The sequence below is a fragment of the Felis catus genome, chromosome B2, assembly GCF_018350175.1.
Source record: "Felis catus isolate Fca126 chromosome B2, F.catus_Fca126_mat1.0, whole genome shotgun sequence".
Taxonomy (NCBI): Eukaryota; Metazoa; Chordata; class Mammalia; order Carnivora; family Felidae; genus Felis; species Felis catus.
Window position 1 is genome coordinate 34,387,668 of NC_058372.1, and position 13,483 is coordinate 34,401,150.

General features: G+C 35.5%; 1 protein-coding gene across 1 annotated transcript in view; it reads right to left on the reverse strand.

The window, feature by feature from the left end:
* The window catches only part of SRPK1 (SRSF protein kinase 1), an 81,955-nt gene that overhangs the window by 33,195 nt on the left and 35,277 nt on the right, over window positions 1-13,483 (reverse strand). Inside the window, 2 exon segments of the mRNA XM_023253905.2 lie at window positions 122-230; window positions 1,680-1,798. Coding sequence (XP_023109673.2) covers window positions 122-230; window positions 1,680-1,798 — 228 coding nt within the window.

Consider the following 13,483-nt stretch of genomic DNA (forward strand, 5'->3'; position numbering starts at 1 on the left):
CAAAATTCTGACCAAGAAATTGGTCTAGAGCTAGACTGAAGGCTGGATCATCTCTGGAAAATCAGACAAAAACACTTAGGCATCACTTAACTAATTCTTTTGCAGGACCACTACAACTTACTGAATATCCCATGATAACCACACTGTCGAAAAGTGTCCCCAGCCCAACTTTCGGATCACGTGATATCTCCCATTGAATAGATCTCCGATTTTCACAAGATGATAACCTCCTGGAAGAAACAACAGGGGGGAAACAGTCACTTAAGCAGTAAGAAGGAAAAGGTATCTCATAATCCATTTTCAACATCTATACAGTTTATCAAATAAAAACTGTTTCTCTATGTAACAAATTGAGAAGAAAATTGTAAGTCTGCCACACACAGCCACATACTAAACTCATGTTACAGCAAAACATCTTCGCAAGTAAGACTAATGATTTAGAGTAAGCAAGTGATGCTTTGTTGAACAACCAATAGCTACTTAAAAAAATAAGTCACTGTCAAACAAAAACAAGGTTACATATCACAATATTCTTGCCCCTCAGTAATCCAATAGATTTATCTAAATATATGAATGTTTAAAATAAAACATATTTATAGTTTCAGTCTCAGGATGTTCTTTTATGAAGGAGATTAATGAATTCCATCTATTTAGGAGCACCTGGGTGGCTCAGTTAAGTGTCTGACTCTTGATTTCAGTTCGGGTCATGATCTCATGGTTCAGGAGTTCGAGCCCCATGTCTGGTTCTGCACTGACTTCTCTCTCTCTCTCTCTCTCTTCCTGTCTGCCCCTTCCTCGCTTGTGCATGCTCTCTCTCTCAAAATAAAAAAAAAAAAACCCTTAAACTTAAAAAAAAAAATTCCATTTATTTAACATTAAAAGAAAGAAAGAAAGAAAGAAAGAAAGAAAGAAAGAAAGAAAGGAAGAAAAAGAAAAGAAAAGAAAAGAAAAGAAAGGAAAGAAAAAAAGAAAGAAAGAAAGAAAGAAAGAAAGAAAGAAAGAAAGAAAGAAAGAAAGAAAGAAAGAAAGAAACAGAAAATAGAGAGTTTGCTCCCTTAAACAAAATAAAAACCAGGAAGGCCTGAAAAGGCTGCCAACAGTGGCAGGAATCAAGGTATTTTTACATGTATCTTTGCTTGCTGAGAATAACACAAACTATGTTCTCCTAGATGGTAAGATACATTCTCTTGTAACTTGCCACCCAGAATCGTAGAAAGTCTCATAAAGAAACAAAAAAGCTATCAGGCAACTTTATGACACAGTTTAAGTATCTATAATTCCAGTTTAACTTACCTTAGCAAGCATTACTATGAGAAAAAAGTAATGAAAAGGTTTTTCGAAAAGCCTGTATACCAAATCTCATCACTGGTTATTTCTGGATGATACAGCATTACAGACAGTTTTTATTTTCTTTTTAGTATACTTCGGAAATTTTCTAAGGTAAATATGCACTATCATTTTGAAGGAGAAAGAAGGGTAAAAACAGATTTAACATAAAATCAAGCTTTAATAAATTAAATTGAACTGAGAGGAAATATTATTTCTTATACTTAGAGAAAAGGATGCGATAAGCAGAAAGCATCAAAACAGCTTACACTGACAGACCCAACATTCAAGTGAGAAATTGCATATACTCATGAGTCATGTCTTACTCGGTGTATCCTTATCAAAGGCCTTACCTTTACAATAATCATTGGGATCTTCCTGCTCATCATCATCAGATCCCAGAATCTCCTCTTCCTGCTCTGGTAGATCACTTTCCGAGTGGGGAGCAGAGCCTCGGTGCTGAGTTTCAGATCTAAGAAACACAAACATGTTCATTCCATACGGACAGAATAAAACAGGACATTAAGAAAATGGCATTATCAAAATGTCTCCCCACTTAACAGATAATATAAACAGAACACTATCTAGTGGTGGCCTACGAAAATATTAACTATCACTTTACCTTATGTTAGGAAAATAATACTTTTTATATAAAAAGTCAGTACATGATTAAAAAAAATCTGGGAAACACAAGTACAAAGGGAAAAAATTACTTGAGACTCAATATCCAAAGAAAATTGCCAATAAAATTACATTTTCTCTCAATATTTTCCTGTATTTTTATGAAAATATGTATCTGTAATCACACACTATACAAATTTGTATCCTGCTTTTCCTATTATAAACTTTTCTCTTTATTCCTATGCAATCTCTTAAATCCACATATTTCCCTTAGACATATCACCACTTACTTTGGCACATTCTGCTCACTCAGCTGGACATTTAACCTTGTTTCTAATTTTTTACCACTAAAAATAAAGCCAATGAGTAATTTTTGGATAATCTTTATTCTGCATTTAGAATTATTTCCCTAAAGTTAAACTACCAGGTAAGGATAAAAACATTCTCCCTATTTATAAAAATAACATGATAAATATTGAAAAATTGGAAAATAATTACTTTCTTTTAAAACACTGCTACTCTGAACAAATTAAGATTTTAAACTACTTCTTTCCAGTCTGTGGCCATAACTGGCTTTTAGGATTATTATTTAAGACTTTTCTAAAGGGGTTGTAACTGAATTATATCTCCTCACATATACGGGCTTCTGGTACTTAAGTATTACCAGGTTTGGAAAACTTAGCTTCTTTGATAGGTAAAGATGGTCTCTCATTAAAAATTTAAAAAATTTTACTAATTCCTTCCTCTACGTGCCAATCAATTAGTTATATCAAAATTTCTGTGCACTGAAAGGTTCGGAGGCAAAAAGACTTAGATTTACACTCAGGCTGACACTTAGTAGCTGCCTGCTAAATATTAAGCTCTAAACAAAATAAGCAAGGTACAAAGCATTCCTTCCAGTAGCTGCAGGAAAAGGAATTTTAACCCCCATTTTCAATATTTTATTTACCTTTTTATCAATGTTTCATCAGATTGTCTTTTCAAAACAACAAAAAAATTTTATGTTTTTCATTGTTTATTAAAAAGTTTCTTTTTTAATTTTAATTTTTTTCAATATATGAAATTTATTATCAAATTGGTTTCCATACAACACCCAGCGCTCATCCCAAAAGGTGTCCTCCTCAATACCCATCACCCACCCCCCCTCCCTCCCACCCCCCCATCAACCCTCAGTTTGTTCTCAGTTTTTAAGAGTCTCTTATGCTTTGGCTCTCTTCCACTCTAACCTCTTCCCCCCCCCCCTTTTTTTCCTTCCCCTCCTCCATGGGTTCCTGTTAAGTTTCTCAGGATCCACATAAGAGTGAAAACATATGGTATCTGTCTTTCTCTGTATGGCTTATTTCACTTAGCATCACACTCTCCAGTTCCATCCACGTTGCTACAAAGGGCCATATTTCATTCTTTCTCATTGCCACGTAGTAAAAAAGTTTCTTAATGTTTATTATTTATTTTTGAGAGACAGAGAATGAGCAGGGGAGGGGCAGAGAGCAAGGGAGACACAGAACCCAAAGCAGGCTCCAAGCTCTGAGCTGTCAGAGCCTGACACAGGGCTAGAACTCATGAACCATGAGATCATGACCCGAGCTGAAGTCAGATGCTTAACCGACTGAGCCACCCAGGTGCCCCAACAACAAAAACATTTTAATAGCAAAACCAGTTATATGGGCTATTGAGACAGAAGACATACCTTGGCAAGCAACACTTAATGATTCAGATTAGATTTTTGGTGACCTTTCCAACCTGCCTCACTTCTTGGCACTTTTGGTCTTCCAGGAACACAAAGCAGCTATAAAACTACATGATTCAATGTGTTCATTTTTAGTGAAAACGTGTCTTTGGAAAACTTAATTAAGAACTACCCGGCCCAACTTCCTAGATAGAAATAATGAGTCTGAATGAATATTCCTAAAATTCAGACCAAAATGAATTTCTACAACAGATCTCTAATTTCAAATCTGTTGCCTTTTACAATTAAAATTACAATTTGACTGGGGTGCCTGGTTGGCTCAGTCAGATAAGTAAGTGTCTGATTCCTGATCTCAAGGTCATGAGTTCAAGCCTTGTAGTGGGCTCCACACTGGAAGTGGAGCCTACTTAAAAACAAAAAACAAAAAGCAAAAAACAAACGAACAAAAATTACTATATGATTTTAAGAAGAATGAAAATTGTGAAAAATTTGAAAAGTAGTGAGGTATAAGTGAAAACCAGACATAAAAATACTGGAATATTAGAATTCTACAAATATCATGGGATTTGTTATGTTAATTTCAAATAGAGAACGTCTTAATGTTCAGTCATCTCTCTGTGGCAGATGTCCTGTTCCTTCAGTCCCAGAGTCTTCCTCTGTCTTGATTTACTTCTTCATTTCCATAGTGCATATTATTGGTAATTTCTGAAGAATGAGTGCATGGGAGGTAAATTTGTTAAGATCTCTCCTATTATTTTATCCTCACTCTTGACTGCCAGTCTGAGTAAAAAATAAATGCTCTGCTGCCTTCTAGCTTTCAGTGGTGCTGACAAATCCAATCAATGCCTTCCCATTTCTGAGTCTCCAAACAGGGATTGTTTTTTCTCCCTGGAAGGAAGAAATCTTATTTTTAAAGAATTTTCTATTTTTTTAAATTTTATTTTTTAAACGTTTTTAATTTTATTTTTTTGAAAGACAGAGACAGAATGCAAGCAGGGGAAGGGCAGAGAGAGAGGGAGACACAGAATTCAAAGCAGGCTCTAGGCTCTGAGCTGTCAGCATAGAGCCCGATGTGGGGCTCGAACCCATGGATGAGAGATCATGACCTGAGCCAAAGTCAGATGCTCAACCAACTGAGCCATCCGGGCGCCCCAAGAATTTGCTCTTTAATTCCCATATTCTGAAATTTCCTGAATGGCTTTTTGAAAATCTAACTTGCTAAGTACTTTCTGTATCAGTACTTACAAAGCAGAGATTCATTTAGTTCTGAGAAAGTTTCCTATATTTCAATGTAAATACAATCCTCTATTCTCTCTGGAACTCTTTTTTTTCCCCCCAGATGCAGGACCCTCTGGCTTACTACATTAATTTCCTTACATTTTCTATCTCTTTAGATCTTGTTCTATTTTCAACACTTATCCTTCTAACTTGTGTTGTCTGTTACATTTCTACCATATTTTTAATTGCCTAAACTTTGGTCTTTTTTTGTTTTTTTATTAAAGTAAACTCTGTGGGGTCTGAACTCATGACCCTGAGATCAAGAATCATACTTTCTAGGGGCGCCTGGGTGGCTCAGTCGGTTAAGTGTCCAACTTCAGCTCAGGTCATGATCTCGCAGTTCGTGAGTTCGAGCCCCATGCTGAGATCTGTGCTGACAGCTCAGAGCCTGGAGCCTGCTTCAGATTCTGACTCTCTCTCTCTCTGCTCCTCCCCTGCTCATGCTCTCTTATCTCTCAAAAAAGAAATAAACGTTTTAAAAAAATTAAACAAACAAAAAAGAAGCTTAAGCTCTACCAGCTGAGCCAGCCAGGTGCCCCTTTTTTGCTCTTAATGTTCCTTTTTTACAGACTCCTGCACAGTTTCAATGATGCACTGTAATCTTTTACCTTAAGGATACTATTTATAGTTTTAAGTTTCCTTCTGATCCTTGCATCATCTTGGCTTTCTCAAACTGCCCATGTTTTACTAATGCCATACTTTTTACATATGATGTCCCTCAAGGAATATCAAACAACTGAAAAAAGTCTCTGTCATAAAAAGACAAAAAACAAAAAAACAAAAAAAGAAATTTTGAGGAAAGAGACAGTTACTAATAGATAATGAGGATGATGACATGATTAAAGAATTCAGAATCACTGTTAACTTTTATTGATGATGGGTGTTAAGAGAAAAAAAAAATCGGAAGAAATGTTACAGAAAGAAATTTCAGCTTATTAATATTAGGAACTGAAACCCATTCTTCCTGGAACAAAAAAAAGGAGAGTTCTAAAATAATTTCAGCCTGTGCCTTTAAACTCTTCATACCTACACTTCATGTCTCAAATATTTGCTATTCATGTTCAGAAGAAAGAAATTATGTCAGCACTTTAAAGCATATAAAATTTAACCCAATACATTTACAAAATCTCGAATAAACTGAAACAGACAACAGATAAAATTTTAATAGCAGTATGATTTCAAAAGAGTCAAATAATTTGTAACCTGATCAAAAGAGCAATAATGTTAGAAATAAGAATATACTTGGCCAGAATACAGAATGAAGCCAAGGCAAAAATCTATGAAGAAGGCAGAAAGTACTGGAAAAGTGTGACAGTTGCCGAAACCAAGAGGTGGACGCTTAACTAACTGAGCCAACCAGGTGCCCCCTGCTGCCATTTCTAAGGATCTTTCAATTCAGATTCCATTCCTGGTATAATTCTCATTCCTAACCATCCTTCACCCCAATCACTAATCACCCAAATATATAGTAAAAACAAAGTGCCAAACAAAAACTTACTGTCTTTGTGAGCAAATACTATATATTGATAATTGCCATGAAGAATATGCTACTTATGAGTTTTTACTTAAACATTTCAGGAACTTACATATTCACATGAATGAACTACGTGAACTTCCCATCCCCTGCCTTTTTTTTTTTTTTTTAAACCAAGTCTATTAGTAACCCACTAAATTGGTTTATAACCTCCTAGCAGGTTGGGCTTGAAAAAAACTATCCTAGAATTATTTTTAATTTCTTTAGTGAGATAGAATTCACATGCCATAAATTCACCAATCTAAAGCATATAAATCAGTGGTTTTAGTATATTCACAGAGCTGTACAATCTCACCACAATCTAAATTTAGGACATTTTCATGACTCCCACAAAAAACACTAATCCCATTAGCAGTAACTCACCATTACACCTTTCCCTTAGACTCTGAAAGCCATTAATCTACTTTCTGTCTCTATGAATTTGCCTATTTTGGACACTTCATGTAAGTGGAACCACTCAATGTGTGGTCTTCTCTGACTTCTTTCACATAGCATGTTTTCAAGGTTCATCCCATGTTGTAGGATGTAGCAGTTCTTCATTACTTTTTATGGATGAATAATATTCCATTATATGGATAAACACATTTCATTTATCCAGTCATCAGTTGATGGACATTTGGGTTGTTTCCATTTTTTGGCTATTATGAGTCATGCTGCTATCTTGATTTAAAGAGGAAATGAAATTTAAAATTTCAAAGTATTTAGAAATGAGTGCATTACATGTTAAAATCTGTGACACTCAGTTTCACCCAAGAGAAATATTTGTAACCTTGACTATACCAATTATAAAACAAAAGCTGTTATTAAATAAAGAGCTAAAAACAAAAACAGAAGGAATAAGAATTTTAAACTCCAAATCAAAAGTTAATTATTTGTAAAAGATGAATAAGATAAGGCTTTAGGGAAATAAATTAAAAAAAAAAATCCTGTAACGATGTAACAGTAATGGAGATTAAAAAATTGAAAATCCATATCCTAAAAAAGGCAACAAAAGTCCAGTTTTCAGGTCAAGTGCTACTACATTTTCAAAGCAGGGTTATTGGATAGCTTTCTTTTTATAAATGTTTCAGTACATCCTAAGAATTGCAAAAGGTCTCCACTTCGAGATCACTGGCTTAACCCTGACTTACAAGGCTGAGAAGAAAGACACACACATGTATACAATGCACATACAAACAACCAATAGAAAACTATTGGTTTAGACTGTCTATTAGTCTGTCTTTTCAATGAGCTTTATGTAAAACTACCGAGTAACATTCACAAGCAAATTTTTATAAAAGGATAAGCCAAACAAAAATAAATCTATTACTGTCATTCATTACTAAATACATGTACAGAAGAAAAGAACACAAAAATTATGAAAACGTCAGACAAAACTCAAGATGCATTTGGGATCAAAATCCTTGATGAACTAGGAAAAAGGTGGAGAGAAACTTACTTAACTTAAAGGTATCTACTAGAAACCCATAGAAATATCACATACATAGTTCTACAAATCAGAAGATCTTCATTACAGTAAAACAGTTTTATGGTACTTTTCAAAGTTGTACTGGCAGTCTTAGATGATAATTTAAGGCAACAAAAAGAACCAGATTTGTCACCATTACAAAGTGGCTAATTTTATCCAGAAATTTTGAGAAAAACAACCAATTATAAAAGTATTTCTACAGACTAGCAATAACCAATAAAAAATATAATTGATAAAATACAATGAATTTACAGTAATAATACAAAATTGAAAAATATGTGATGCTTTAACAAACAAAAAGAAAAGCTATTCCTAGATAGGAAAAATCAAAACTGTAAACACGTGTCTATTTTCCGGAAAGTAATCTATATACATTCCAAGTCATCTCAATCAAAATCAACAGGATATTTTGTAGAACTTGTCCAGTAAAATCTAAGAAAAGAAAATTAGCTAAAATAGCCAAGATTTTTTTAAAAAGAGAAATAATTGGGAACTTGGCCTCTAAGGAGTAAGATATAATAAACAACTATAGTAATTAAAATCCTGTAACACTGATACTGGATTAGAATGAAATCAAGTATTGGATTAATGGAACATTTCAAAACAATGGGAAAAACATTGACTGTTTATGGTAATCACTGGGAAAATCAGCTATGTGGGGGAAAGGGTCCTTCCAAGGAGGCGGGTAGATCAATGAGACAGGATGTGATAAAATGTGAAGAAACGGGCCTTAAGCCAAGGACTGCATGCAGGTGGCCTGTAGAAGTTGTGAAAGACAAAAAATGGATTCTTCCCTAGAGACCCCAGAGGAATACTGATCTGCTGACCCATTTTAGACTTCTAACCTCCAGAAATGTAAGATGGTAACTTTGTGTTGTTTTAAGCTACTAAATTTATGGTAATTTGTTACAGCGGCAATAGGAAACTAATACAGCCACGTAGCATTACTAATATGTCAATTCAAGAACGATTGAAATGGTCCATGAACATATACAAGTATCTCGAAATCAACAGGAACAGGGAAACAAATTAAAACAAAAATCTTTTGGGGCACCTGGGTTGCTCAGCCAGTTAAGTGTCTGACTTTGGCTCAGGTTATGATCTCACGGTTTGTGAGTTCAAGCCCCACGTTGGGTTCTGTGCTGACAGCTCACAGCCTGGAACCTGCTTCAGATTCTGTGTCTCCCTCTCTCTCTGGCCCCCTAACTCTCTCTCTCTCTCTCAAAAATAAATAATGAAAACGTTTTTTAAAAGTTAAGAAAAACCACAATGGTCTTTTTTTTTTTTGCCACTGACTTGGTAGACATTAAAAATGATTAATTTCACATGTTGACAAGGATTTGGAGGGCATAGATGGGAATTCTTTTATGCTGTTAATGGGACTAATGTGTGAGCCTTTTTGAAAGGTAATTTGGCAGTTTAAAGTTTAAAAAATACACATCCTTTGACTTGGTAATAGTCCACTTCTGGGAGGCAATAATAATGGAATGGTTAAGAGTCCAAGTTCTGGAGGGTGACTGCTTGAATAATGAATCTGTCCTACCATCTATAAGATGTGTGACTGAAGTCACTTAAGATCCCAAGTTTCACAAATGACCCATCTACAAAATGCCTAGTAAGGAGGTAGTGCTTGTTATTAGCTGTTATTAATACATTCTAAAGTACATATACATGTTTAAAACAACTATGTCGGTGAGGACTCAGAGAAATTGGAACCCTTGTGCATTGCTGATGAGAACGTAAAAATGGTGCAGATGCTATGGAAAACAGTACGGTGAGTACTCAAAAAATAAAAAAATATAATTGCCATAGAATCCAGCAATTCTACTTCTGGGTATACACCTAAAAGAACTGAAAGCAAGGACTCAAATATTAAATAAGCACAGAGTTTCAGTTCTAGAAGATGAAAGAAGATGGGGATAGATGGTGGTGATGATTGCACAACAATGTGAATGTATGTAATATCACTAAACTACACTTAAAAATGGTTAAGATGTTTGTTATGTGTACCTTATCACAAGTTGAAAAAAACCCAAAACATCAACCTAGAAAAACTCACAATCCAACCCCAAACACCATGACACAATTTGTAACAGTGCTTTGGCATGATGCTGTGATGTCACACAATATATAGATCCCTAGATCTTTTAATTAAGCAGGAAATAAAAATACTAAATTAAAAAAAGGAAAGCCATCACTTTATTGTTAGTGTGACATAAATGAATACAATTTGTAATCAATACTAGCAGTAATTTAAGTAATTTATGGCACCTCCATAAAAAGCAAAGGCATTACAATGGAAAGCTCTCTAAGACACACCATTAAAACGAAAAAGACAAATGCTTGCTTTGGCAGTGCACATACTAAAATGAAAAAGATGAGTAGTTCAATGATACATAGAGTGTGATCCATTTCATATATTTTAAAAATGTATGTAGGTACATATACTACTATACAAACATACTGAGGGGCTTTCAAGAATACAATTGTTCACAGCGTTCGTTCCCCTGGAGGAAAGAATGAAGGAATAAGGAAGGATGTAGGGAAATATAAAGGGAGTTTTCACATTTTGTCTTGTATAATACAATTCTGAATTGTTAGGATCTTTTCCAAAGAGAATTACTCATGAAATAGTCACACACTTAAAAAATAGATAAAATTAAAAACAGATAAAACTCACTGTTAAATTGGTAAGAGTGCAGAGACAGGACTGCTGTCTGTTTTTTTTTTTTTTTTAAGTTTACTTATTTTGAGAGAGTGTGCACGTGAGCAGGGGAGGGACAGAGAAAGAGAGAGGGAGAGAGAGAGAATCCCAAGCAGGCTCGATACTGTCAGTGTGGAGACCAATGTAGGGCTCCAACACATAAACCGTGAGATCATGATCTGAGCCGAAATCAAGAGTCAGATGCTTAACTGGGCCACCCAGGTGCCCCTGGATTGCTACTTTCACACTCAGCTTCATTTTCTGTCCAGCATCATTTCTGAAAGGAAATGACCCTCTACAACTTGCCAAGGCCGCCAATCACATGGCTCTATCCACCCTATCTCCCTAGACGGGTGGACACATGATCTAAGCAAGATCTAGAATCCTTTGTAGAGGGAAATGACAGATGCAGAGCTCTATTTCTGAAATCTTAAGCAATAAGGACCAAGGAATTGTCAGAGATGATTACTGCCACCAAGTAGGGAGATAATGTCTGAGAATGAAGTCAAAATAAAAATAAAGCTAAGACATTTATTGGCTAGGGGTGGAAAAAAATAGGTACCGAATGTATCTCCAGTATCCAGAGGCAGTTCCCTACCTATTAATCCCTCTGGATATAGCCTGAGTTTGAACTGGGTACTTATAAAAAGAAGCATTCTAAATAAGACACATATATAAACATAATGAGGCAATCATCTCAACAATTTTAAACTATTCCACTTCTAAATATTTATCCTATAAATTAAAATAAACACACACATGAACACAGACTTTATAATAATGTCAACTTCTTAGTTTTGATACAGTTACATAAAAAGCAACTACTGGGGGAAACTGGATGAAGGGTAACTGAGATCTTCCTATACTATCTCTGCAACTTCCTGTGAATCTGCAATTATTTTAAAATTTAAAAAGCTTTAAAAATTTGTGGAAAAAATCAAGATACACACAAAGATTTCGACATAATGTTTATCATAGTATTTATTATAGCAAAAAATTAGAAACAAAAACTTTAAGATGATAGATTACACAACATTTATATTATCTTCCTGCTCCAAGCCAATAAAACTAAAACAAAGGAGTACATTAATAAATCTAAAACAATGTGGAAACAGGGAGAGAGAGCAACATCCTAACAACCTAGAAAACCAAAGATGGGGTGGGTCACAGTGGTGGAGGGAGACAGCCAACCTATCATTAAACTATGGATACAGAGATATGATGGAAAGTGGGTATAAGAAGAGGGATGGTAAAAAGAGTTTTATAAACTGAAAGTTTGTAAAATAGCATTGATACCCTAACACAGCACAGTAGACAGCCTGGAATTTATCCTGTAGGGCTATGATCCCTAAAGAAAACGAACACAAACAGAATAACAAAGGCTGTCAGTGTGGGTACTGGTACTCCAGAATAAAGTTCTCCAGATTCTGGTGCCTGGCATCATGGTGGTGTTCTGCCTATTCACCTTTAAGAAAAATCCTTGGTAAGGACACAGGGCTTTCAATTAGTTCTCTAATCGTTCATCTCATAAATATGAAAAGCTGACCAAGTATAAGTAAACATTTGAGGAAAACCTCCAACCCCCAAAGATAGAGACCAAGATAAACAACTAGAAAACTGATCCTAGAGGAGAGAAATGCATTCAGGAAGAACACGATTTTTAAAACTACAGTTGACCCTTGAACAACAGGGGTATGAATTATGCGGGACTATTTATATGCAATTTTTTTGATAAATACAGTACAGTCCTGTAAACGTATTTTATGATTTTCTTAGTAACATTTTCCCTTCTCTAGCATACATTATTGGAAGAATATAGTATCTAATATACAACATAAACAACGTGTTAATCAACTACGTTATGGGCAAGATGAGGATTCTGGTCAATAGTATGCTTTTAGTAGTTGAATTTTTGGGGATTCGAAACATACATGGACTTAAAAAAAATTTTTTTTAACATTTTTATTTATTACTGATAGAGAGAGGCAGAGCATGAGCATGGGAGGAGCAGAGAGAGGGGGAGACACAGAATCCGAAGCAGGGTCCAGGCTCTGAGTTGTCAGCACAGAGCCCGATGCAGGGCTCAAACTCATGACCTGAGCCGAAGTCAGATCATACATGGACTTTTGACTGTGTTGGGGGTCAGCATCCCTAACCCCTGTGTTGTTCAAAGGTCAACTATAATTATGTGAACAAAGAGATCTTAAATGGTATTGGCTTCCAAATGGAATAAGATTCACTAAAGGAAAAGTAATGAGTGAAAAAGAAGCTTCAGAAAATAGTCTTCTACATGTAGGAGAAAAAAATTACCCATGGAGATGATAAATGCACCAAAAAGAGATAAGAGGCAAAGGCAATCAATTCAGAAGGTCCAACATCTGAATAATGGGAGTTGCAGAACAAGAGATTTGAAGGGGAGGATATAATTAAAGAAATACAAGAAATGTGTGGGGATTAAATGGAATCTCCATTTAAATCAGAAGAGCCCAGGGGCGCCTGGGTGGCTCAGTCGGTTGAGTGTCCGACTTCAGCGTCGGACTTCAGCTCAGGTCACGATCTCGCAGTCTGTGAGTTCGAGCCCCGCGTCAGGCTCTGGGCTGATGGCTCAGAGCCTGGAGCCTGTTTCCGATTCTGTGTCTCCCTCTCTCTCTCTGCCCCTCCCCCGTTCATGCTCTGTCTCTCTCTGTCTCAAAAATAAATAAACGTCAAAAAAAAATTTTTTTTTTAAATAATAAATCAGAAGAGCCCTCCTGGTGCTAACCTGGATTACTTTTACCTACAAAGAGATAAATTACTAAGGAAATTTCAGAATCCAGTGTTAGGATCCTAAAGGCTTCTAGCGGGGGAAAGGTTTAAAAGGGCAAT